This window comes from Hemicordylus capensis, chromosome 5 (genome assembly GCF_027244095.1).
Source record: "Hemicordylus capensis ecotype Gifberg chromosome 5, rHemCap1.1.pri, whole genome shotgun sequence".
In the NCBI taxonomy this organism is placed as follows: Eukaryota; Metazoa; Chordata; class Lepidosauria; order Squamata; family Cordylidae; genus Hemicordylus; species Hemicordylus capensis.
This window is the reverse complement of record NC_069661.1, coordinates 225,241,682-225,267,213: the sequence shown is the minus strand read 5'-3', so window position 1 is coordinate 225,267,213 and position 25,532 is coordinate 225,241,682. Positions and strand designations below refer to the sequence as shown.

At 42.1% G+C, this 25,532-nt stretch overlaps 1 protein-coding gene across 3 annotated transcripts in view; it reads left to right on the top strand.

Moving 5' to 3' along the window:
- The window catches only part of WASHC4 (WASH complex subunit 4), an 82,846-nt gene extending 57,635 nt beyond the window's left edge, over nucleotides 1-25,211 (top strand). For 2 of the 3 annotated variants that reach the window (XM_053254499.1, XM_053254501.1), the window contains 14 exons: nucleotides 1,485-1,653; nucleotides 2,335-2,489; nucleotides 4,338-4,412; nucleotides 4,504-4,608; nucleotides 6,288-6,422; nucleotides 8,330-8,438; nucleotides 8,640-8,706; nucleotides 9,780-9,866; nucleotides 11,498-11,645; nucleotides 12,072-12,168; nucleotides 14,707-14,903; nucleotides 17,210-17,309; nucleotides 21,072-21,145; nucleotides 23,771-25,211. In XM_053254499.1, the coding sequence (XP_053110474.1) occupies nucleotides 1,485-1,653; nucleotides 2,335-2,489; nucleotides 4,338-4,412; nucleotides 4,504-4,608; nucleotides 6,288-6,422; nucleotides 8,330-8,438; nucleotides 8,640-8,706; nucleotides 9,780-9,866; nucleotides 11,498-11,645; nucleotides 12,072-12,168; nucleotides 14,707-14,903; nucleotides 17,210-17,309; nucleotides 21,072-21,139 (1,512 nt within the window). In that variant the 3' untranslated portion in view covers nucleotides 21,140-21,145; nucleotides 23,771-25,211. The remainder of the gene's footprint in view (nucleotides 1-1,484; nucleotides 1,654-2,334; nucleotides 2,490-4,337; nucleotides 4,413-4,503; nucleotides 4,609-6,287; nucleotides 6,423-8,329; nucleotides 8,439-8,639; nucleotides 8,707-9,779; nucleotides 9,867-11,497; nucleotides 11,646-12,071; nucleotides 12,169-14,706; nucleotides 14,904-17,209; nucleotides 17,310-21,071; nucleotides 21,146-23,770) is intronic. The other variant, XM_053254500.1, reaches the window with a different exon arrangement.
- Nucleotides 25,212-25,532: the final 321 nt, after the last annotated feature.

The following is a 25,532-nucleotide window of genomic DNA, read 5'->3' as shown; positions in this document are numbered from 1 at the left end:
ATTCAGTGTTGAAGAAATGTGTTTTAGGACTGAGATTAAATTAAGAGAACTAAAGTTTTACTTTTTGAGGGGAAAGGTATGTGTGTGGTGGAAGGGACGGCAGTTGAGAAGAACTGAATGAATAACATGTGCCAAGTATCTAATCTTACCTAAATGCACTAGAGGGTTATCAGCATGACTTAGCCTGCTTTCTGGTTTCCAAATCATGGACTATAGAGTATGACTCGGCCTGGTCACATGTTTCTGTTCTAGATTTAAGATGTTAAAATATCCCTTGTATTAGTTTAATTTTAATTATATGTGCTTTTAAGTATATTTTAATTTTATGTCAGGTTCTTCCAACATGGTAGTAAAATGTTCCAAAAAGCTAACATTCACATTCTTGCTTAAAAATAACTTTAAGGGCCCTTTTTATTCGCTTTTCTTCAAATATTTATCTGCTTTATTTTTATGAAGACCCAATACTTTTAATGTACACTAAGTATTCTAATTTCCTTTTCTGTTTCCTCCTCCTCCTCCTTATGTCTTGTCTTGTCTGTTTAGTTTTTGATGGAAACATTTTACAGAAAATCGACAGGCATAATATGTGTGCTACGTTTTAGCAATACTTGTGGACCTTGGTATTCGCGGGGGTTCCATTCTATGCAATTATCGCAGTTAGCGAAACTGAAAACAGAGTCATTAAAATCTATAGGATCGCAGGGGTTAGGTTCTTGGAGGCCTGGAAATCTTGCAAAAAACTCAAAATAAAGTGGCCTACCATGCTCCAGCATTCCAGCAGTGCCTCCCAGAAGTCCAAATTTTGCCATTATTCTGTGACTTTTCACAGGAGAAGTGTTTTTAAAAACTGAACAAGTCACAAAATGGCCTCTTTGTTCAAAATGGAGGGCGGAAATGACCTCAGAGATCCACCCCTAACCTGCAGATTTAACTCCAAGAAGAAGGTTGCTGGTTCCAATCCCCGCTGGTATGTTTCCCAGACTAGAGGAAACACCTATACTAGGCAGCAGTGATATAGGAAGATGTTGAAAGGCATCATCTCACACTGTGTGGGAGGAGGCAATGGTAAATGCCTCCTGTATTCTACCAAAAGAAAACCACAGGGCTTTGTGGGTGCCAGGAGTTGAAATCGACTTGACGGCAAACTTTACCTTTACTTTTTCCCCGCATATGCCAAGGTTGGCTGTGAGTTGCCCAAGCATGGATACACGGAACCGCGGATGCTGGATCTGTGGGTAACTAGGTTTGCCGGTTTATTTGGCCTCTAACCAACAGAAACTACCAAAAGCATATGCCCCACATGCAGTAGTGCTCACTTCTTATTTTACCTAATAAAAATTAGATATTCTTTGCTGACAATCTATCAGACACCAAAGTACCTTCAGGATCTTCTGTTATTATGTTGTTTAGTATCTTCATCATATACTTCAATGTCTTACCCATTAAATTAAAATAGTGTTTATTACTTCTGTTTGTTTGTATAGCACCTTCTGGACAAACTGTGTAAAGAAATAGAAAAGGACTTGCGCCTCTCTGTGCACACACACTTAAAGCTGGATGACAGAAATCCATTCAACGTTGGGATGAAGGACCTTGCGCATTTCTTCTCTTTGAACCCAATCCGCTTTTTCAATCGGTTCATAGATATCAAAGGTAGGCTTTATTTGATCTTTTAAACCTCAGTACTTTTCTGCAAAGTTCCTGGACTGTAAAAATCCATTCCTCTTCCTCATGTTTGCCTCTTCCCCCCCACCCCGCCTTAATTGTCCTTAATTTAATACTATGATAAATGTAGCTTGGGGCGGGGGCATGTCGTAGTCTGTAAAACTGTATTTCAGATTACCCAGTTCTAAATGGAGCCATCGTGGTGTAGTGGTTAGAGTGCTGGAGTAGGACCGTGGAGACCCGAGTTCAAATCCCCTTCAGCCATGAAACTAGCTGGGTGACTCTAGGCCAGTCACTTCTCTCTCAGCCTAACCTACTTTACAGGGTTGTTGTGAAAGCAAAACTCAAGTATGTAGTACACCGCTCTGGGCTCCTTGGAGGAAGAGCGGGATATAAATGTAGTAGTAGTAGTAGTAGTAGTAGTAGTAGTAGTGGTAATACAACTGACAATAAAATTCAGCCATCCCAGGTCCTTGGGAAGGACTCGATGTCTGGATAAAACAAACCAGTCAATAACACCTGTCTGACTGTGTAAACAAGAGATAAAAATAATAAAATTAAAATGGCATATTTGGGGTAAGAAAGCTTTCATCCTTTTGTTCTATGGCATATTTATCAGTTTTTAACAGCAAAATAAGCCACTTAATTCTACTACTTCTGTCTTTACAGCCCATGTGACTCACTACCTAGACAAGACTTTCTACAATCTAACCACAGTAGCTCTGCATGACTGGGCCACGTATAGTGAAATGAGAAATTTAGCAACTCAACGCTATGGTTTAGTTATGACAGAAGCACATCTTCCTAGTCAGACTTTAGAACAGGTATACCATGTTTGTGCTTATCTTTGAGGAGGTATTCCTGTATTTTTTATAATTATATTCTAAAACTTCATAGTTTCATCATTTCTCACTGGCTGGGTTGTGAGTAAAGTACAATTTGGACAGTGTTGCACCACAGTCCAGAAGCTCTGCCATGCAAGTGCGTTCATGTATGCATTAGTCCCCCCTTCTCATCCTAAGAATTGGGGGAACAATCCATGCATGCATTAGGGATTCCCTCTTGTATGTGCAGCGTATTCCCAGTATAAAAGCAAATGGTGGTCCTATGCATTGTACTAGGTGTACAGGTGTGTATCACCCCCCCCTTGGGGGGCTTTGAATTATGCCCCCCCCCATTTTCTGTGTGTGGTGCTTTGCTTCTTGTTTTGTATGTTAGTGGCCAACACCCAGACTAATGTCATGTGCGTGGAAGAATGCCTTACATGTGCATTGGGGAAAGGTTCAACTTTCAACATTCTCTCCTTGTTCTGCAGCCACTTGTGACACTCAAAAATTTCACTGAGGATTAGGGGACCTCAAGGACTTCTTTTTAGGAGTCACAGGCAACTGCAGAGGGAAAGAGGGATAGCTGGAAATCCCCCTCACCCATTGTGTACGCAGAACATTCTGTGCACTCAACATTAGTCAGTATTGGCCAGTAGATGATATTACATTTTTAAACGTTTGTGAATCCTTTTGAGAGTTTAGCAACAAAATAAATTACAATTCAAATTAATCAATCAATAAAACAGAACTAAGCTGTTAAATTGAGAACAACAGATCTGTGGCATCTAAAGGCTGAGCTACAATTCGTGATTTCTAGCAAAATGTACTGGTCCTGCAGCGGCATCTGAAGGCACATCATGTATAAACCTTGCTGAAACTGAGCAGATCTTGTGAGTACCTGAATGGGAAACCACTTAGGAGCCCATGTATGCTGCGCTGAGTTCCATTATGGGGGAGATGAGGATATTTAAGATAATACTTCTGTTCTCTAAGACTTCTACTGAGTCAGACCACTGGTTCATCTAGCTCAGTATTGTCTACACAGACTGGCAGCGGCTTCTCCAAGGTTTCAGGCAGGAGTCTCCCTCAGCCCTATCTTGGAGATGCCAGGGAGGGAGCTTGGAACCTTCCACACGCAAGCATGCAGATCCTCTTAAAGAACGGCCCCATCCCTTAAGGGGAACACCTTACAGTGCTGACATGTAGTCTCCCATTCAAATGCAAACCAGGGTGGTGCCTGCTTAGCAAAGGGGACAATTAATGCTTGCTACCACAAGATCAGCTCTTCTCCCATAGACGACTCCTTCGTTATCTGTGGGTGTTCCATTCCTGCTGTTCTCCACGGATAACGAAACTGTGGTTAACGGCATTGAGTCTATGGGGATTGTAGGCTAAGTTACCGCAGGGCAAAAAAAGGCACAAAAATGGTGGAAATAAGAGCAAAAAGGTGCCATACCATGCTCTGCAGATCTCCTAACTGTCCAGCGATGCCCCCCAAAATGCCCAATTTGGGGGATTTTAATCAAACAATCACATGTTCTAAAAAAAAAAAAAAAGACAGGAAAGCCACAAAATGGCTCCTATAAAATGACCTCAGCGGCAATTTCCCAGCAAATAGGTGGGTATTAACCCGCCAAGGTCCGGTGCCTATTTTCGGACCATGGGTATGCGGAACCGCAAATAGCAGTACCACGTATAGCAAGGTCCACCTGTATTGTGTTAATGCTGGTCTGTTTGTCAGTAAAATACATTTTAAGACTTTTTGTTACAATATAGAGTAATTTATTTGGATTATTTCCAGGAGATGGTTCCTATTTATTTAGCCTACAACTGTTGTTGTTTTAGGGCCTTGATGTTCTCGAAATTATGCGGAACATTCATGTATTTGTATCCCGTTACCTCTACAATCTCAATAATCAGGTAAAGGAGAGATAGTCTCTGTTTACAAAACCTAGTTCATGGCAGATTTTGAGTTAGCTACGGTAATTATATAGCAACTGTTTAATTGCAGATCTTCGTTGAGAGAATCAGCAATAACAAGCATTTGAATACCATAAATATAAGACACATTGCTAACTCGATTCGAACACATGGCACAGGAATCATGAACACAACTGTAAGTATTGCTGGGCTGTTCCCAGAAGAGCTCCTTAATTCTAGCATTTAGTGACCTTTAAGACTGCATTGAGAACAGTATGGAACAAGCAGTCAGAGGAAAGTGTTTAGCCACTCTGATAGAGGAAATTAGGCTTTATCTGGATATAAAGAACACAGCTGAACACACAAGACCAGTAATTTTAGATGTTTGAAGTGAAACTCTAAATTATATTAAAGATAAAGATGTGCATGGTATGAAATATAAATGTATTTTTACCAAGTATGTGTTTTGATATATGGAAAGCCAGAGAGTAATATTGTGCAGAAATTTGAAGGGTGGTCTTGTGAATATACCAGTCCAGTTCTCTGTCCTTTTTAAATATCATCCTTCTACAGTGATGCTCAAATGAAGCAACGGAGCTCTCTAGAGTGTTACAAGAGAACTGCTGTTGTGCCACCAACATAGATAAAGGCTCCAGTGAGTCTAAAGTACCCCTCAAAGAGGAGGCTGCCCACTGCATCTCTGCATGATTTGCTGTTCTGGCTTTCTGTCCTTCCAGTCAGTCTCTGCTATAGGTTGCCAAAGTTGTAGCCCCTTGATCTGTGGCTCTGCCCTAAAATTCTTTGCTAGAATGTGCTAGCAGTGCTTTTTTCCAACTCCATTTGGCAGATCCCGGCCTTGTAGCTGCCCTTTGTCTGTTGCTCAGGGTGAGACTGTTGTCATAGGTTCTGTGCAGTATTGCTGTTTGACTGGTTGGGAAGCTTCAGCTAGTACAGAATCCAGCAGCCTGACTGAGGGTCATTAGATCATATGGGGATCATATCGGTATTGCCTTTGCACTGCCTTGTAGTGCACAATTGTGACTTAAGTCAAGTCCCTCAATTGCTTGAGACAGTTCCCGCTTTTGCATGTCCAATTCTGAGCTCTAAGAATTTATTTATTTAACACATTTCTGTACTGCCCCATACGCAAGGCCCCGGGCGATCCATATAATGCCCTTTTGTACAAGAGTTAACATAACTATTTTGAATAGAGTGGCAATGCACATTGATTTCAATAGGGCTATAGCATTGTGTGACCTGGTCTTGTGTCTTAGGGCAGTTCATGTATTACTATTGCAATGGGATCACTGTTGCTGTGTGGTTGGGTTCCAGATTGCATGGGAGGGGGCAACGCTGTCATAGCAGGGAGCCATCTCATGTGGTTCCTATCTCTATATATAATTCTCCTGGGTGTGCCTTAGAATGTGCGTCCCAGCACGCAGCTGATTGGCTGAGGCGCACCCAGGAGGATTGGTCGCCGCGGAGGCAAGGCCCAGGAGGGGAGAAAGAAAGTGGGGGGGTGGCAGAAGTGGCCATGGGGAGGAGAGGCGGATGGGCCCGGAAGCGGATACTGGGGCAGAAGGTGGGGAAGAAGAGGTAACAGCCGGCCCCAAAGAGTGCACAGATGCTCTGTGCGGGGTCAGCTAGTATGCAGATATTGCTGATAGATCACATGGAACCTAACTCTACAGAGGTGGCAGTCCTGTATGGATTTGCCCTTCATGATGTTGTAAGGGGAAACTTTGTTCTTGTTGACCAGGAAAATAAATCCCCTTAAATCATGAGCAAGTGCTTTCCAAGACAACATGTTATATAAACCTCCACCACTCTATTGATAGGTTCTTTCACATTGTATTCTTAACACTTTTTCTTCAGGTAAATTTCACCTACCAGTTTCTGAGAAAGAAATTTTACATCTTTAGCCAGTTCATGTATGATGAACACATCAAGTCCAGGCTGATCAAAGACATCAGGTTTTTTAGGGAGATTAAGGATCAAAATGACCACAAGGTATGTTGTGTGTGAAGTCTTCCTAAGTGCATTCACTTCTCTGCATATAATGTCTTTTGAAATTTGAAGAATAAATAATTGGCTAACCTATCAGAATGTATAATGCATATATTTAGCAGCCACACTTGCTAAATAGTTGAGTAGGGGTGTGCATGGAACCGGCTGGCTCGGTTCGATTCGAGGTCAGTTCGGCCTCGAACCGAACTGGGCCAGTTCAGTCTGCCCCCCCATCGAACCCCACCCCCCCCGGTCCGGTCCGGTCCCGGCCCGGCCCACAAATTTTCTTTCTTTCTTATTTAATTAAAGTATATTTAATACCTTTAGCCCCTTTGGGGGGCTTGCTGAGGCCGCGGGGGGGTGGTGTCCGCGTGGGTTCCCTCTCCCCCCGCCGGCTGTCCTTATAACAGCTGCGGCGGGCAGAGAGCCGTGGCCTCGTAGGGGGCATTGGTGCATGTGCGGCGGCTGCACACTCATACAGAGGCCTGAAAGGGCCGAAAATGGTCAATAACCCAGCCGCGGCAGGGATAAGGATGGCCGGCGGGGGGAGAGGGAACCCGCGCGGACCACCCCACCCTGCCCCATGGCCTCAGCAAGCCCCCCCCCCCAAGGGGCTAAAGGTATTTTAAATATACCTTAATTTAAAGAAAAGAAAATTTGCGGACTGGCTGGACCAGACCCTGCAGTCCAGTTCCGGTCCGACGGAACCGGGGTGTGTGTGGTTCAGTTCGACCCCAGACCGGACCGCCGGACATCCCTATAGTTGAGACTAGAGGGCAGATGTGTTAATAGTTAAGAACTTGCAAGTTGGTTGTTGGTTTTAGCCTATCTTGAGACATATGGTACCAATATTAGCGTGTTTGCATAATAAAGGTTTGACTGAGATACCTCTTACTCTCTCCCTACCTCTTTTCCCCTCACATTCCCTTTAACGTTACATGTTGACAAGGAAAGGACTGTGGGTAGAGGACAGGCCTATAATACAGGATACAGAAATAGATATTAACCATGGGACTTTTATGTGCAATAGTTTCTAAATACAAAGGCTGGGCTCAAACAATGGGAGAAAAACGCCCCATAATGTCCTCAGTATGATCTGACTGGCTGGTGTTGAAAACAGTGTTGGACTAGCAAGGCAGTTTTCACATTATTGTTTAAGTGCTGATGCTTCAAAAAAGCAGAGGGATTAGAGTGGGAGCTATGTATAGTGTTTCCAACTCTTTCCTATGGATGTACCAAAGCTAGTAATTTAGTTTAGCCATTTCTTTCACACCAGTAATTTGCTCAGCTAGCCATCTAGTGATGTTTGGATAGTTTCCGGTGCATTAGCCGTTTGGACTGCATCCAGTAAAGTCTCAACTAACATTTTATCCTTTAGTCTACCCAAGCTTTTCAGAAAATTTTTTGGAACAAACTGCTGATCCATCTGTTGTCTTTAGCATTAACACATACAAATATTTTCAAACTTGCCTCTGGTTTGAGGAAGGTTTGCCATTTATTACGGGCAGTTCTATCAAAGATGCAGAAAAGCTTCCTTTAGGGAGATAACGTTTCAAACAATATGACTTCCATTTTAAACTGTTTCTGCTGTAATGTTGGCATATGTTTGGATTTAAAACGAAACAGTGTACTAGTAATATTATCTCTGACCAATAAAGAACTATATAGCTATAGTTTCCATTTATCTTTTTAAACTGCATGAAAGTTTGGTTTCTGAAAATGCCTTTGGCAAGAATGTGGTCATCACAAGATAAATATTTAGTTCTAGAACAAAGTCTTTCGGTTTGTATGGCACAAGATTTCTAATATAGAGCAAGCAAAGAGTATGGGTGTTTGGGAAAAGAGTGAGATTGGTATAGTTACCGTATGGTCGATGTCTGTCTGTAAATGTATCAAAATAATTTCCCTAGTACCCCTTTGAGAGAGCTGAGAAGTTCAACCGGGGAATCAGAAAACTTGGAATGACACCTGATGGACAAAGCTACCTTGACCAGTTCAGGCAACTCATAAGCCAGATAGGTATGAAAATATATTGAAAATATTATAGTGCGAGAGATTAGATTGTATTGCCTAGGGGCACACAACTTTATTCGATAGCTCCAACAGGTCTTATCTTCCTAAATCTACATTGTCTCATAATAAATCACTCTGTTGCTTACAGCTCTCCATATAGCATAACTTCTGATGCCAATTTCCTCTGGCCCGTGTTTGTTTGTACAGGGAATGCTATGGGCTATGTGCGAATGATAAGATCTGGCGGACTCCATTGCTGTAGCAGTGCAATTAGGTAAGCATCAAATACATTTCCGCTTGCCACTCCATGTTGCTGTGGCTTTTGTTTTTTCCTTCTTGGAGTATGGTTTTCTGTTGATACATAAGCAACAGTCCATCACAACTGGATCCAACAGTGTACTGGGTCCAAAAGTGTACAGGTAAAGGGCATGGCTGGAGTTGTTCATGTTCTGCACCAAAAATAAAAAATAAAAAAAAAATCCCAAAACCATTTGTGCAAACAGGTCTGCATAGTAAATTTACATGTGTTTATTTTACAAAAATATACTTCATCATTATCTTGATATGAGTATTATAAAATGTTTGTAAGGAATGATATGAAGACAGCAAGGAGAGGTGTAGATCTAGTGGAGGATGTGCGCGGGATGTTTAGCGATAGAAGGCACAGAAGCTGTACCCTCAAACACTGGAGCATTTTTGCAAATGTCTACCCAGTTTCTTATGTATATCTGTAAACTTGATAGCTAGAAATACAGTGGGTATAGGAAAGAATCACCCCCTTTGATGTTATAGGTTGCATTGGATAAGTACAGCTGGTGAAGGGAATTTTCTTTGTGTTTTCATTTCAGGATGTAAGGGAACCAGAATTTAAGGTCTATCAAAGGGGGTGATTCTTTCCTATACCCACTGTATACTTTATTTTTTTATTAAAACTGAGATTCTCAGGAATTTGCAGTGAGGCATAGCTTCTGTGTGAAATCTCACAAGATGAGCACCTCTGGGCATAGTCCATGTGTCTCCTTCCACTCCTCTGTCATATTGTGTCTACCCTACAGTCTTGATGGCTTGCACCCAACTTTAAATGCTTGGCCCTTTTTTCATCATTCTTTCCTCTTGTTGATTTAGATTTAGCAAAAAGCTCTTACTAAATTTGTGTGCCCAGTATTTGAATCAATGTAATGCGGTGGGGTGTGGCAGAAAGCTGGAATAGCCTTTGATAGTTTTGTAACAGGATATGAGTAACAGTGTGGTAAAGTGTAAGCAGAAACAAGAAATGTGAAGCCTAGATTTGTTTTTGTATGCATATTATGCTATGGAACTATGAATGACTCTGATTTGAATTTTTAGGTTTGTTCCTGATCTTGAAGATATTGTTAATTTTGAAGAGCTTGTAAAAGAAGAAGGTCTCTCAGAAGAAACACAAAAAGCCGCCAGGTAGCCTATCCTAATGCATGTACCAAAAAACCTTCCTTTTATTCCTGCCTGCACTGTTCTTTTCAAAATCTTCTGTGCAATAAAATTCTGCCTCTGAGTATGTTGAAACTTGTGCTTTTTTTTGCTTTTTTTTTTGGTTACATTAGCAGTTAACAGTGCACATGATGTAGTAGGTCCATAATCAGACTTCCCAATTTGTTTTTGTTTGTACTTTTAAAGGTGTCTTGGGGGTTCTGAGCTTGATCAGTGGTGCTGTGAAAAGGGTGTGTTAATCGTCCCCCCACCACACTGTTTTCCTAGTCTAAATTCCATCCCTCCCAGCTGCTAGCCCTCTGGGGTAGCGGGGAGGGATGCTGAGCACATTTAAAGTATAAACACAAACATTCAGGGATCTGATCATGGATCTCCTGAGTCATGTGTCATCTGGCCTTTAGTGAACTAGTGCTTCACCAAGCACCATCTTGCACTGCTATTTGCTGAAATCAGTCCTGAGTCCTCCTTTGCCAGGCCAATATTTGTGCCATACATGTTTATTCAAAAGCAAGTCCCGCTAATGTTCAGCAAAGCTTACTCCCTAGTAAGTGGGTTATATCCACAGTGGCACTTGCAGGAGGACTGTATGGGTTGTAGTTGGGGCTCAGGAAATTCACTAGTCTACTTGTTTGCGATCAGTGAAAAAAATACTGACAAGTAATGTCAGTAAATATTTTGTCTGGCTTGTTAACAAGACCAACACCTCTTGACCTCTGCTTGTGGTGCTCCCCAAAATTGCACTCCCGCTAGCGAAAGCGGAACTATCTGAATCCATGTTGGCACAAGGATTTCCTCATTTGCGCACACATAGGCTTGCGCAAGAATTCATCTAGAACAGATATTAATATCTTCACGCAGTGACTGTGTGCTATTTGCTTACCCTAGCATAAAAGGGCTTAACACCTAGACCAAGACTAGTCTGGGTGCTACCAATTGTATTTAGGATTACAGCCTTAAACTGGTTAATAAGAAATATAAAGCCAGAACCAGCACCTGCTCTTAAGAGCTCTTCAACTTTCTACTGTCTTGTGAACAGGTCTGGCTTGCCTCTGCTAATGTTGAGTATTGTGAAAGTCAACATGATGTTTTCTTGATTCAGTTTAGTATATGGCACCGAGGGAACTAAATTTTGATTCCTGCAAATGCAAGATGGTCATGAGTTACTTAAAGCATTCCTTAGAAGTATTTCTACAAAATAATGTTTTAAGGGACAGAATCCCTAAGCGTGTTAGAAAATAAGAATTAGCCACACAGAACCAAAGCCAGAAGCATTCAATCAATGAATCTTCAATTGCTGGTTTTGCTCATTCAACATACATAAGTGGTTTTGATGCTTTCTGTACCATGGGAAGAACTCTTACCACTTAATTAGCAGTTCTGTGTCTGAATGTATTTAATGTTGCTGTATTCTGATCCTCCCTCTGGAGGCTAGAGATAACCACAAATTTTCTTTCTTACTACCAGCATTACAGATTGCTGCCTTGTTGATTTTTAGACTGAAATTGTCAAGATATGATAGCTTCAAGAGGAAGCGAATGAACAATTGTAGCATGCTATAATGATGACTGTTGGGTTTCAGGTGTATTTCTGCTTTGCAGGCAACTGGATTTTGTACTTGGTGATCTCACACGTAACTCTGCGGAAGGCACAGAGTACTTCAAAATGCTTGTAGATGTGTTTGCTCCTGAATTTCGCAGTCCAAAGAACATGCATCTACGCAACTTTTACATAATAGTTCCTCCACTGGTTAGTTTTTCCTTATTTGATTAAATAAGGGATGTCATATGTGCAGAATGTGCTTATTTTGAAAGAGTTCTGATAATCGGGTCCATAGTAAATTTATTAAACTTCCATTTGAACCCTCTGGCTGAGCTTTGAGCATTTATAAACCAAATGTTCTACCTACAGTGTTAATGAATATATGGGAAGGGGCAATTGCTCAAAGGAAAAACGTGTATTTTTTGTATCGAAGGTCTGATTCAATACCCAGCATCCGTCATGAAAAGGTTTCAGATAGGAGTGCTAGGAAAGGCAAAATGAACCACTGCTGTGACTCATACTGTAATAGAAAAATAGTGTTTGGTTTTAATGATTTGCTGTTATCAGATTGCATGAAGCTTACCTTATTTGGGTTCTTACTGCCTTTGAAGCTACTTGCTGTCCCCTTTTTAGGCTCTCAACTTCATTGAACATTCAATCAGCTGCAAGGAGAAGCTGAATAAAAAGAACAAAGCTGGTGCAGCTTTCACTGATGATGGTTTTGCCATGGGTGAGTTCAGGAGCCATGTTTAGCCTTCCTGCACATTTTTTTGTATTCCCTTTAAGGTTGGATTCATGTCCGGCATTTTATCTTTTTTATAAAGTATAGTGTGAACTATCATAGATCGTACAGATTACCTTAATTTTGGATCTTGTGTGGGAGGGGCAAGTGGAGCACAGGCTTTACGTACACAAGTCCTCAAGTTAAATCCCTGGCATCTCCAGTTAAAAGATTTCACATACCAGGGCTGTACAAAGAGAGCTATAGCCAGTCAGAGTAGATAGTACAGGTGATCCTTGAATATTGTGGTGGTAGCATTCTATGGAAGTTCCTGAGAAGCAGCATGGGCGGCTCATTCACTTTAACTTTTTGTCCCCAACCCCACAAATAAGCATCCCATGCTGCTTCTTAACTGAGAATAGATTGAGGATTTAAAAGTTAAAGCAAATGAGCAGCCCCTACTGCTTCTCTGCTGAGAAGTGGCTGTAGGCTTGGGGATTTAACTTTAAATCACCAGCCTGTTCTCAGCTGAGAAGTGATTTAGCAGGAGTTTTCAGCTGTGAACTCCTGCTAACTTGGCAAAGACACACCTTTTAATGTGGCGATTCTCAGTAACTGGCCCTATCCACCCACAGCACAGTACCTCCAGTGACTGTTGCTGGTGTCTATCTTGTGTTTCTCTTTAGATTGTGAGTCCTAGGGAGCCATCTTATTTATTTATTATTTCTCTGTGTAAACCGCCCTGAGCCATTTGTGGAAGAGTGGTATAGAAATAAAAAAATAAGTAAGTGGTGTGGGCAATACACAAATTTAGTTACAGGGGCAGTTTTGGTTCTTTGTGGGGGTGAGAATTTAAACTTTAAAGGTGCTGTCCCCTAAAATTTTAAATCTCAAGCAGAAAACCCTCCGAAAGACCAAAACCACTGCCCACGGTAATTAAACTTGTGTACCAGGAAATTCTGCAAAAGGTCAAAACCGGGCAAAATACAAAGTGCTGGTGATTACCTTTAAAGCCCTGAACGGCTTAGGCCCGAGTTACCTTAGAGAGTGCCGCCTTCTGCGTGATCCCCACCGCACATTAAGGTCATCTGAGGAGGTTCGTCTCCAGTTACCACCAGCTCGTCTATAGCTGCTCCGGGGCTGTGGAATGCGCTCCCTGCGGAAATCCGTAATTTGAATTCTTTATTAGCCTTCAGGAGAGCCCTTAAAACGTATTTGTTTGGCCTAGCTTTCCAGGGTTTTTAAATTCTAACCTGATTTTTGGGCTTTTAATTACTGGAATTGTTTAATTGCTGTTTTAAAATGTTTTTAAATTGTTGATCGTTGCTATATTGTTTTTAATTTGTTTTAGCTTTTTATTGTTTTAGTGGTTTGTTTTAATTGTAAACCGCCCTGAGCCATTTTGGAAGGTATCAATCCAATCAATCAATCAATCAAATAAATAAATAAACAGCGGAAGTTAAACTGCAGTATTTGTGAGTCTCTAGTACTGAGACAGATGGACCAAGAGTTGGCAGTTTCATATATCTGGTTTCCTTCTGAGCCACTGTTACATGAATATAGTATAAACTTGTCAGAAGATAAACTAACTTTGTACAGAGGAATCATAGCTGAGTGAATTTACATTTCTTGGAATCTTAAGGGGGATAGAGAAGTGGACTTGTCACTATGTGGTCACCAGCGACTTCTGTTTCAGTAAGCTCTACTGAAGTATTTATCCCAGGTGTAATAAGGATTTGTAGGGATACCGTATTGCACAAGAGAGAGTGCTTCTGTTCTATAGAAGCTTTGAGGACAAGTGTTTCACAGATGTAGCTTCTGTTGTGAAACTAACAGCTGAACCTGCTTGCATAAGAGCACTTAAGGTGACAGAAGTGTAGTCATGGATAGGGTGTGGCAGCCTATCATTTGGCACATTATCCTGATCTTTTAAAGTTTTCATCCTTTAATACTTCCTTCCCACATGCATAGAGATGCAAAATATGATTGTGATCCTTCTGTGGACACAGATCTAATTCTTCTATTTAAAATGTAAATGTGTAAATACCATGAGCCTTGATTTGATATATGGGAAAGTTGCCAAAATATAAATCCATAAAACTGAAGATTTCATAGAGTAAAAATGAAGCTTCAATTTGGATCTTGCTTTTGTTCAGTTTAAACATCATATGACGTGAAGTCTAATCAAAGACTGATTTCAAGTACATGGCAGAATGTTAATAGCTTGTTCTGGATGAGGATGATGATTTTTGTTTTATTTTTATTTTATTTTTACATTTATATCCCACTCTTTCTCCAAGGAGCCCAGAGCGGTGTACTACATACTTAAGTTTCTCATCACAACAACCCTGTGAAGCAGGTTAGGCTGAGAGAGAAGTGACTGGCCCAGCGTCACCCAGCTAGTATCATGGCTGAATGGGGATTTGAACTCGAGTCTCCCCGGTCCTAGTCCAGCACTCTAACCACTACACCACGCTGGCTCATGATGATGATGATGATGATGATTTTTTGGTACTTGTCTTGAACAAAACTTTTTAACTTCTGCAGGTGTAGCTTATATTCTGAAGCTTTTGGACCAGTACCAAGAATTTGACTCCCTTCACTGGTTCCAGTCAGTACGAGAGAAATATGTGAAAGAGATCAGAGCAGTAGCAAAGCAACAGAATGTCCAGTCAACAAGTCAAGATGAAAAGCTGCTGCAGACTATGAACCTTACTCATAAACGTCTGGAAGTTTGTTTGCAGGTTGTCATGAACTGCATGTGTGTGGGAGTGGGCTGAAGTTGGTCAAGGAAAAGACACTCTGTATTTTAAAATACGTTCCTTTATGACATCCAAACAAGTGTTTTATCAGTGATAAATTTACATTCCTAAATTTTTTATTTGTAGGGAGTTCCAGGAAGTAAATTGGCTTAGATCCTAAGGCACATGAATCTACTCACGCTATAGGACTTTCTCTCCCCCTCCTCCCCACTGCAGCCTCCTGAAAAGTTACTCTTGAGGGTTGTGGGGGAACTGACTAGAATTGTTTGGATGGAACATGGGGGCAGCAGCAAAAGGGGAAAATCAGTGAGGCCACTTTGCATGAGAAGTGTCTTTCAGTTATTTGGAGCACATTTGGATCCAAACAAACTGTGTTGGCAGGGTGGGGAGCTCAAGAGAAAAAACTCTTAAAAAGTCACTGATTTAGAGTAAAGATTGAGGGGAAGATGGATCTTGTAATAGGTCCAGGTTCAAGGATAACTAGTCTTGCTGATCCTTGGGCCAGTGACAGCCAGAACACACTATTAATGGGATTTTATTTTTATTTATCTATTTACATATTTTTATACCGCCCAAAACTTATGTATCTGGTTTACAACAGATAAATAAAACAACATTAAAACAAGTTAAAAACAAAACAAGAAATTTAAAACACAACAATTAAAAAAAATTGAAAACATTAAAAACAATCAAAACACTATCAGTTAAAAGCCTGGGTGAACAGATGTGTCTTCAAAGACTTTTTAAAAGCTGTCAGAGATGGGGAGGCTCTTATTTCACTAGAGAGCACATTCCAAAGCCTTGGGTGAGCAACAGAGAAGGCCCGTCCCTGAGTAGCCACCAGACAAGCCGGTGGCAAATGCAGACAGACCTCTCCTGATGATCTCAATGGGCAGTGGGGTTCATAATGAAGAAGATGTTCTCTTAAATACCCAAGGCCCAAGCTGTTTAGGGCTTTATAGGTTATAACTAACATCTTGTATTTTGCCCTGAAACATATCGGCAGCCAGTGTAACTCCTTCAATACAGGTGTAATATGGTCTCTCCTAGATGACCCAGAGACCAGCTTGGCTGCTGCATTCTGGACTAACTGTAGTTTCCGACTACCTACAAGGGCAGCCCCACATAGAGCGCATTACAGTAATCCAGTCTGGAGGTTACCAGCGGATGTACCACTGTTTTGAGGTCATCTATCTCAAGAAACGGATGCAGCTGGTGTATCAGCCGAAGCTGATAGAAGGCACCTCTGGCCACTGCCTCAACCTGGGACACCAGGGAGAGACTCGGATCCAGAAGCACCCCCAAACTGTGTACCTGTTCCTTCTGGGGAAGTGTAACCCCATCCAGAACAGGCAGATCAAAATCGTCTCCAGAGTTTTGACCCTGCACAATGAGTACCTCCATCTTATCTGGATTCAGTCTTAACCCTCATCCAGCCCATTACCGACACCAGGCAGGCATTTAGGGAGGTTATGCCCTTTCCCGATGATGCTGACATGGAGAAATAGATTATAAATACTTTATCTTATGCAAGCAAATAACCAAAAGACCATTTTTCTGAAAGCCTGCAGAGACAAAGCAGAAGTGGTTTAGTATAGTATAGCAAACCCTCACTATACACGGAGACAGCATCTGCAGTTGAGTAATTGACACCCAACTTTGGCATACACGGTGGGGAAGCCAGAAGAAAAGGTTAATTCCACGTATTTGTGGGGGGGGGGGGGGGAGAAATGACCTTGGAGGTTATTCCTGGTTGCCATTTTTTGGAGAAGAGCCATTTTGTGGCTCATTGATTAAAACCAAGACAAAAAACCCATATTTTATTTGGAGGTGGGGACTGTTGGAGGGGGGCATCCTTGGACTCTTGAAGGCCCGCAGAGCACAGTAGGGCACCTTTTTTTGCCCATTTTCACAATTTTGGGGCACTTTGCTTCTTTTTTTAAAAAAAGGTCTAGAAATTTAACAACCCCATAGACTCAATGCCTCATCATCCATGGTTTCATTACCCATGGTAACACGCAGGAAGAGAACCCCCGCGGATAATGAGGTCCACCTATATGCCAACTGTGAAATGGAGAAAAATACACATGGGCTGACTGTTTTGAAATGTATTATTCTGACTAGCTCTGCCCCATATTTGATTTATAAGAACAGATATGATTGGGTATAAATGATAGAGCCATGGTATTAACTGGGGTTTCTGGTTCTGTCCACTTTATTGTAAAGATTTTCCATTCTGTGACTAGCGAACACTTGAAGACTTATTTTTTGTCTGATTTTTTTCATAGGAGTTTGAACTGCTTTATTTCTCACTAAGCAGTGCAAGGATCTTTTTTAGAGCAGATAAAACTGCGGCAGAAGAAAACCAAGAGAAAAAAGAGAGAGAAGGTTAGTGAAAAGTGTTGTGGATCCAGGGAAAATATGGTATTGGGTCGAAGTTGTTTTCAGCCTCTATACAAATGTGGAGTGTTGTTCTTGGGACAAGAAATGGAGCACTCTGATCTGGACCGTGGTCTGTTGACATTAATAAGCAATGGGTACTGTGCCTGCACAGGACCTCACGGATGGATTTGGGGATGGAATCCATAGATGGAAGTTCTAGCTCCTCTTGGTGCCCACGTGCTTGACATGTCTATTGGGATTGGTGGTTAGGGTGCCATTTTGTCAGTTCCTTTCTGACTGACAAAGTGTTAACACTTTGTTGGCTGCTGCTCCTTGGATTCGGATCAGTTCTATTGGGAAAGAAAGTGAAATGTTACTTGTGTTTGGTTGTTCGACCTTGGACTGGCTTTTTGGATTATTTTCTGCTTATTGGGCATTGGCTAAATCAGGGTGTGTGTGTGTGTGAGACAGACAGAGAGAGAGAGAGAGACACACACACACACACACACACACACACACACACACACACACACGGAACATACTGTGACTAGTCTTTGGATCTCTGACATTGGTATATAACTTCTGCTATGCGATTGTGTAAGGGACCAAGCCAGCTAATGTGAGAGGAATTTTGGCTGAGTCACCTCTCCCTGTGCCTTGTGGGCTGACCTGGTCTTAAAATAACTAAAAGACTTCCCAGTAGGTTGCATTCGCTGCCACCAACCGCTCCTCAAGTAATAGGGCTTTTCTGACTGAAGGGAGCGCTAACTCTCAGTCCTCTCCTTACGTGCTAGCAGGCACATATAAAAACATAGCTCCACTTTTATATGTTCAAGTGGGAAATAGCCAGCTTGACGGTCCTTTTGGGGGGGTGGAGATCTCCCCCCACCCCCTGCTGAGTCAGGCAAACACTAAGATGAATTTTAAACTGACAATAAACCAATTTATCATTGTTTCCCCCAAAAAAGCATGTTCAGGATTTTAAAGCATAACGGTTTCAAATGAGGCTCTTTTCTTAATGGTTACAAAAAGGGGTAGCTGGGGATACAACACACACAAGAAAAATAAAATAACACCTCTGATACAATTCTCACTAATACTTTTACTAAATCTAATTCCAGAAGCCCCAACCTGGGTTTCTCCCTCATCCTGGCACTCACCAGACCCTCATGAAGCCATCCCTGGCCCCTGCCCCAACAGAACTCACCCTGAGAGAGCCTTGCCAAAATCCATTACACACCTCTCCCTCAGGGCACACCTTTCTTCTCCCCAGAAGCCCCTGGGAACACTTTAGACCTGCCCATCTTTTCTACAAATTGGGTCTGGCCTAAGGTTCCAGCTTGTCAATCATGGGGAAACAGCCTGTTGCTCCATTAACCCTGTAGTTGCTGGCTGTCTGTCTCAACAAATGGACATTAAAAAATCTTTAAGAGGTGCGATTGTGGCGGAAAGCTTCCATCCACTGACCGCCACAACTCCTGCCTCTTATGCCTTGGAGAACACCAGATTCCATCAACCTGTAAAATCTGTATTTTCTTCTCCAAGCAAACCTTGAAGAACTGTGCCCTCTGTTTGCGCGCAGCACTCTTCAAGCAAGCTCTTGGGATGCCAATACCTAAAACTCTGTCGACATCACCTTCGATGTTGACATCGGGGACTGCTCATGTGCTGTCTAAGTCCTTGACAGGAGAGCTACCGCTCCAACATTGGAGGATGTCTTCAAATACCCCAAAGAGCTCTCTAAGGAGGTTTCTTCGGGGCACAAACATTAAAAGAAACAGAGTTCTTTGGATGAGGGCCAATCCCCACCTCCCTCGAAGAAGCACGAGGATAAGACACCGAGGTCCCCATTGCGATTGGCAGGAATGCCTTCGCCTTCGGAACTTCAAACATCATGCCTCTCTCCATCAATGTCAACGCAGCATCCTCCACCCAGCCACTCGACAGTGAGATGACCTCCCATCGAGATCGTGTCAACACCTAGATAGCCTGCCATCAAGGTTGTGCCAACATGAAGGGATGCTCACGGCTCTCCACTGGCAACAGTTTCACCTACTCCATATCGACCATGACCTCTGTCTCCAGAACAAACACTTGTGCAATCCCCCTTCAACACTGAGGGTTGCAACCCCTTGGCATCGACAGTCCACTTCATAATCTGATTCAGCCATTGCCTTTGAACTCAAAGAATATACGCATGATGCTGAGGCTGTCTTGGATCCAAGTACGGCTAAGTACACTGCTCTCTGTCCCGGACTACTGACAGCCCACCATGGGCTTCACCTTCCATGGATTCCTATCACAAGGGTTGGATGTCAACCCTGACATCGAAGAGACTCCACTCTTGATACTGCAAACATCATCCATGTCACCGACATGTCTCACTACAGAGAAAGCTACAACATCGAGACCAATACCAGCTACAGCTACGGTGCCAGTGTCGACACCAACTGTTTGTACCTGCCAGCATCTGTTAAGATCTCCTCTGGAATATACTACTGCTCAAGGGCTGCTGGGGCGGAGAGATCTGATAAATGGCTGTGGTTTCCACATTCCCTTTCACCAGAAATGCCATACAAGACTTTGTAAGGCCAAGCGCATGTCTAGCCAACAGCTGCCTTCATCTACCGAGCTACTTCAAAGACCTTCTACATTCGTCTCTACTACTCAGCTGCCAACTGGACTGTCATCTGGATTCCACCATGGCCCTCCGGGCTTCCAACATTTGCCACAACTGTCAGCCGTTCCATTTATGACACATTCTGCACCTATTGTGGCACAACCCCCCTTGGTGCCTGCACACACTCAGCCTTCCACCATGCCTAGGGCCAACACTCCTATTCAGGATGCCTCAGATGCACCAATTCCTCACGCTGCACCACCAGCAACTTTGACTATTGCTCTTACAACTGGTACCCCTACGACTAAAGTAGGACCTGACATACCAGCTGCCCCTTCCTCTGAAGAGGTCTCTGGCTCGGCTTCTGAGTTTGAGGGTGGGTCCCTGAACATCACTAAACATCCCTCTGACCCACCTTCTGATGTTCTGCCTAAACCGTCCAAGTTTCCAACAGAGGAACTTAAAGCCTATCACATTCGCATTACCGAAATGCCACAGGCTTTGGGCTTGGCGATTAAAAGGCCTACTATAGAACTAAAGGACCCAGTGTATGGTCTTATAACTACTGCTCACCTGGCTCAACTGGTGGCACTACCGATGTTACCCATCATATCTAAGGTGGCACAATCAGCCTGGGAGGTCCTACAAACTTCTATGCTGACTTCAAAGTGCTTAGAGGGCCTCTACAGGAGGAGGGCAGCTCCTACACTTCTGAGTCAGGCCACCACCACAGTATGCCAGACGAGGGCAGAAAGATGGACATGCTAGGGCGAAAGGTGTACTCCACATCCAGCTTATTGATTTGTATTGCCAACCATGTTGCCTGTATGGCACTTAAACTGTCATGGTACCACCTAAACCGGTTCTGCTATTAAACACACAGGAATGTTTGATCATAAGCTTTGTTCAACAGTGGTGCAGTTTTGGATGTTTTATACCAAATGTCTTGATTGCTAAAAATCTAATAGGCTTTAGATGCCTTTATATAATGATTCCATTTTATTGATAGCTCATCTGTATGTTGTGAACATTGATGCTGTTTGGCTTATTATTTATATAGTGTTTGTGTAAAAATTAGATTTTTTGTTTAACAGAACAATGATGGGAATACAATGTTCCTGTGACATTCCTTCCTTTTTTTCTTGTAGAAGAATCTACAAAAACAAGCAATGGAGACCTGTCTAACTCAATTTCTGCAGATCCTGTTGTGAAATGAGCTCTGGTATGCCTTTTTATTTATTTATTTATTTTAATGTGCCCACGTGGCTCAGTTTTGTTCTCAAACAATAGAGGCATACCTCATGACCCACGGATCCAGCATCTGCGATTTCACATATCCTCGGTTGGGGTAGTGACACTTGACCTTGGCATATGTGGGGTGAAAAGGTGGGGAAAGCGTTATCAGGCGGTGACCAGAAATGACCAACTGGCCACCATTTTGCAGCACATTCAGTTTTTAAAAACCATTTTTGTGTCAAAAACTGTGGAATGGCAAAATTCCAACTTCGGGGGGGCTAGGGATGTGCGAACCGGTTCGAATTCGAACCAGGGTGGTTCGAATTCGAACCGAACCAGGGAGTGGTTTGATTTGAACCGGTTCGAACATCCAAAAATTGGTAGGATGGTAGCTGGCACCCAGGGGTACCTGCCACCCAAACCCCAAAGCAATTGGACACTCATATGGTTTTTTATGAATTTTTGAAAATTATTTTTTTTTATTTTCTCATAGGGTATAATGGCACTCAAACCAGGCCATTATACCTTATTGTGGAGCACCCATGGGTGCCAACAACCACCCAAACCGTGAAGCAATCAGACAGTACTACAATTTTTTATGAATATTTGAAATATTTTCAATTATTTTTCTCATAGAGTATAATGGGACCAGAACCAGTCCATATCCCCTATTGTGGAGCACCTAGGGGCACAAAAGTGGGGTGGGTGGTAGACAGACAGGGGTGCCTACCACCCACAAAACCCCAAGGCAATTGGACACTCCTCTGATTATTGGTGAATTGTTAAAGTATTTTTGAATTCCTCATGGGGAATAATTAGGATTGCAGCAAATGTATAGCTTCACGTCAGGGGTGTCGTAGAGCGGAGTGTGGTGGGTGGTAGTTCCTAGGGTGGGCAAGGAAGCTATCAGAATTATTTGAAAGGAATTGGGCAAAGGGCTGATTTTTAAGTGATTTTTGAACTTTATGTGTCTTTAAGGTTAGCAATGAGAGTGGATTCAGTGTTTGTCATTGAAAATCTTATATGCTACCAAAGAATCTACACTCAGAACACTTCAGAAACAACAAAACCCAGTACCCCATGGGTTAGCAACCCATGGGGGTGGTTGGCACCCTCTTTGCACTAGACCACCACTCTGAGCCACCCCAGCACCCCACAAGTGGCTTTAAGGTTTTTTTCCATAGGGAAGAATGGAGGTTTCAGCAGCCCCATAACTGCACTTGGGGGGTGCTGGGGTGGCCCAGAGCGAGGGTGCCAACCACCTCCATGGGTTGCTAACAAATGGGGTACTGGGTTTTGTTGTTTCTGAAGTGTTCTGAGTGTAGATTCTTTGGTAGCATATAAGATTTTTCAATGACAAACTATGAATCCACTCTCATTGCTAACCTTAAAGACACATAAGCTTCAAAAATCACTTAAAAATCAGCCCTTTGCCCAATTCCTTTCAAATAATTCTGATAGCTACCTGGCCCCCCTTGGGCACTACCACTCATCACACTCTGCTCTTGGACACCCCTTTCTCCCCGACATGAAGCTATACATTTGCTGCAATCCTCATTATTCTCTGAGGAATTCCAAAATAATTTTAAAATTCACCAATAATCAGAGGAATGTCTGATTGCCTTGGAACTTTGTGAATAGTAGGAACCCCTGGTTGTCTACCACCTACCTCACTTTTGTGCCCCTAGGTGCTCCACAATAGGGGATATGGGCTGGTTCGGGTCCTATTATACCCTATGAGAAAAATAATTAAAAATATTTCAAATATTCATAAATCATAGGGGTGTCTGATTGCTTCGGGGTTTGCATGGTTGTTGGCACCCATGGGTGTTCCATAATAAGGAATAATGGGCTGGTTGGAGCCCCATTATAGCCTATGAGAAAAAAATAGAAATAATTTTCAAAAATTCATAAAAGTACGAGTGTCCAATTGTTTTGGGGTTTGGGTGGCAGGTACCCCTGGGTGCCAGCTACCTTCCTACCAATTTTTGGGTGTCTGAACCAGTTCAAACCAGTTCAAATTCGAACCGAACCAGGCAAACTGGTTTTGTGCACATCCCTGGGGGGGCATTGCTGGACTTCTGAAGGCCTGTGGACCACGGTAGGGCACTTGGCATTTTTTGCCCATTTCTGCAAACATTTTGGGCCTTGATGGACCTAACCCCTGTGATCACATAGACTTTAATTAATGGTTTTGCTATCTGTAGTAATTGCGGAGAACAGAACCTCTGCAGATACTGAGGTCCACCTGTAACTGCATTCCAGGTTTAGAAGCTATATACACAACTTACCAGGCTTTTAAAGTCTGCAGGAGTTGGAGATTATTTATCCTAGTTCTTAGCTTGATCAGCCAGCTATCCCCTATCTAACTCTAACCTCAAATAAGATTTGAGTGGTGAATAAGACAGTGTGAAGTGTTGTTACCTGAGCTGTTTTTCTTGCCAGGCTGTAAAGGTAATTTCCATACTTGCTATCAGTTATTGCAAAGGAAGTTTAATATGAATGGATGGAACAAGAATTCCTCTTAAATGATCTGATTAAGACATTGATATATAAATATGAGCAAGAACATGCAACACATATGACTTGTATCTCTTGCTTTCTGTTAAAGAAATCTAGAATGGGGACTTGCTGAAACTGATTGGACCAAACTGGCATGGAATTTTTCGTCTTCTGAATTGGAAAGTGACCCAGAATAACAGTCATTCAGTTCAAACTTGCAATTTGTCCTGTCTGTAACTAGAGAGTACTCCTTAACCAAATTTATGATTTTGTTTTGAATTTGCTGTTTTATTTTGATATAATTTCATAACTACTTTTTAATTCTCTTGTGTTTTTGTTTGATTTAATCAGGTAGACATCAAATACATTCTTGGCATAGTTACTGCTTATTTCCTTCTGCATTTACTTATGACCCTATTTTAAAATCTACTATCATAGTTCATAGGCCTTTGGAATCCAAAGAACTTGCCAGCTTGAAAGGGTTGACCTCTGTCTTTCAGAGTGACACTGTATAAACATGTACATTTTAAGGCACTTTCTTTGCTATAATAAACATGCACTCATCATTTCTCCTTTTTTGCCTCTAATTTGAGATAGTTTAGGGCTTCATATGTGCCTGAACTGTGCAGTGCTAACCAAATTAACATGCTGTTAGTGATGCAGTCTAAAGTCTTCACTTGGGTCTAAACTCATGCATATGCACTACTTCTGTGAATATATACATATGTACAGTTATATAGTTTTATTTGCAAATAGGAAGGTAGTCATTTGTACATTCTGAATGCTATAGAACCAATAAACAGGGGATTAGTTTGGGGGCTTAGTGTGAACTTCCAGTTTACATTCTTAGAACAAGTAATGATACATTTCTCCTAGTGCGATGGAATGGGAATCCCCACAACAATCCTTTGACTTCATGGGGCTTTGCACCTACTGTGCATAAGTAGGGAGGGGGACAAAATATCTGTAGCCACGGCAAGTAAGCAAAACCAAGCTGTGATTATATGGAGGCAATGTTTCCCTTTCCCCACTCCTATTTTTAGTCCAAGCATGAAAGCAGCAGCTATCGCCATCTTAGGAGTTTGTTTACAAAAGGGCAAAAAAGGGAACACCACCTCCACTCTTATGCACCCTTGAATTGTTGGTAGACTTTTCCTTTGTGAAATATGTAGCAGAACCATGTGTCTTCAAGCGTACTGCTCTCTAGAAGTCCAAGTGAAGAGGAACAATTGCCTACTACATGGCCTTCTAGAAATGAGCTCATCTGTGTTGGTCTTGAAAGAGTGATAAATGGGGCAGTACAGCAAAGATATCAGAATACTTTGGCTGCAATGTTGTATGCTTGAGGGCCTGCTGCATGTTGTCATTGAGGTAAACTTGACCAGTTCCATCTGAAGTATAGCTGTGTCTAAATTCTCAGGAATGAAGGGGACCAAATATAACATGTCTTATTCTAACTCATTTTTCAAAGAGTTTTGTTACCTCAGCACTTTTTTTGTTCTGTTATATATTCTGTACATAATGTTAATAAATGTAACTTTGGAAAACAATTTTGTTTTGCTTTTTGTCTAGTTACTGCAGACCAGCTTTTAATTTTGATAAGCAGTCCTTGAATGCTGCTGTATCCATAGGAAAGGAGCTAGTTCCCAAGAAGCTGCTTGCATTCACCATCACATCTGTGTCTAGAAGAGAGCCTAGAGACCAATTAGTATGCTTTGTAGAACTTGATAACATTGCTACTTAGGTGCAAAGCCAAACCTTATGAATTATGGAAGGTCCTAGATAGGACCACCAAGGCTGTACGTAATGCTGGAGTGAGGATATATAATGTTGTCTGCACAATATGGTTAGCCACAAACTTCTTATTTTTA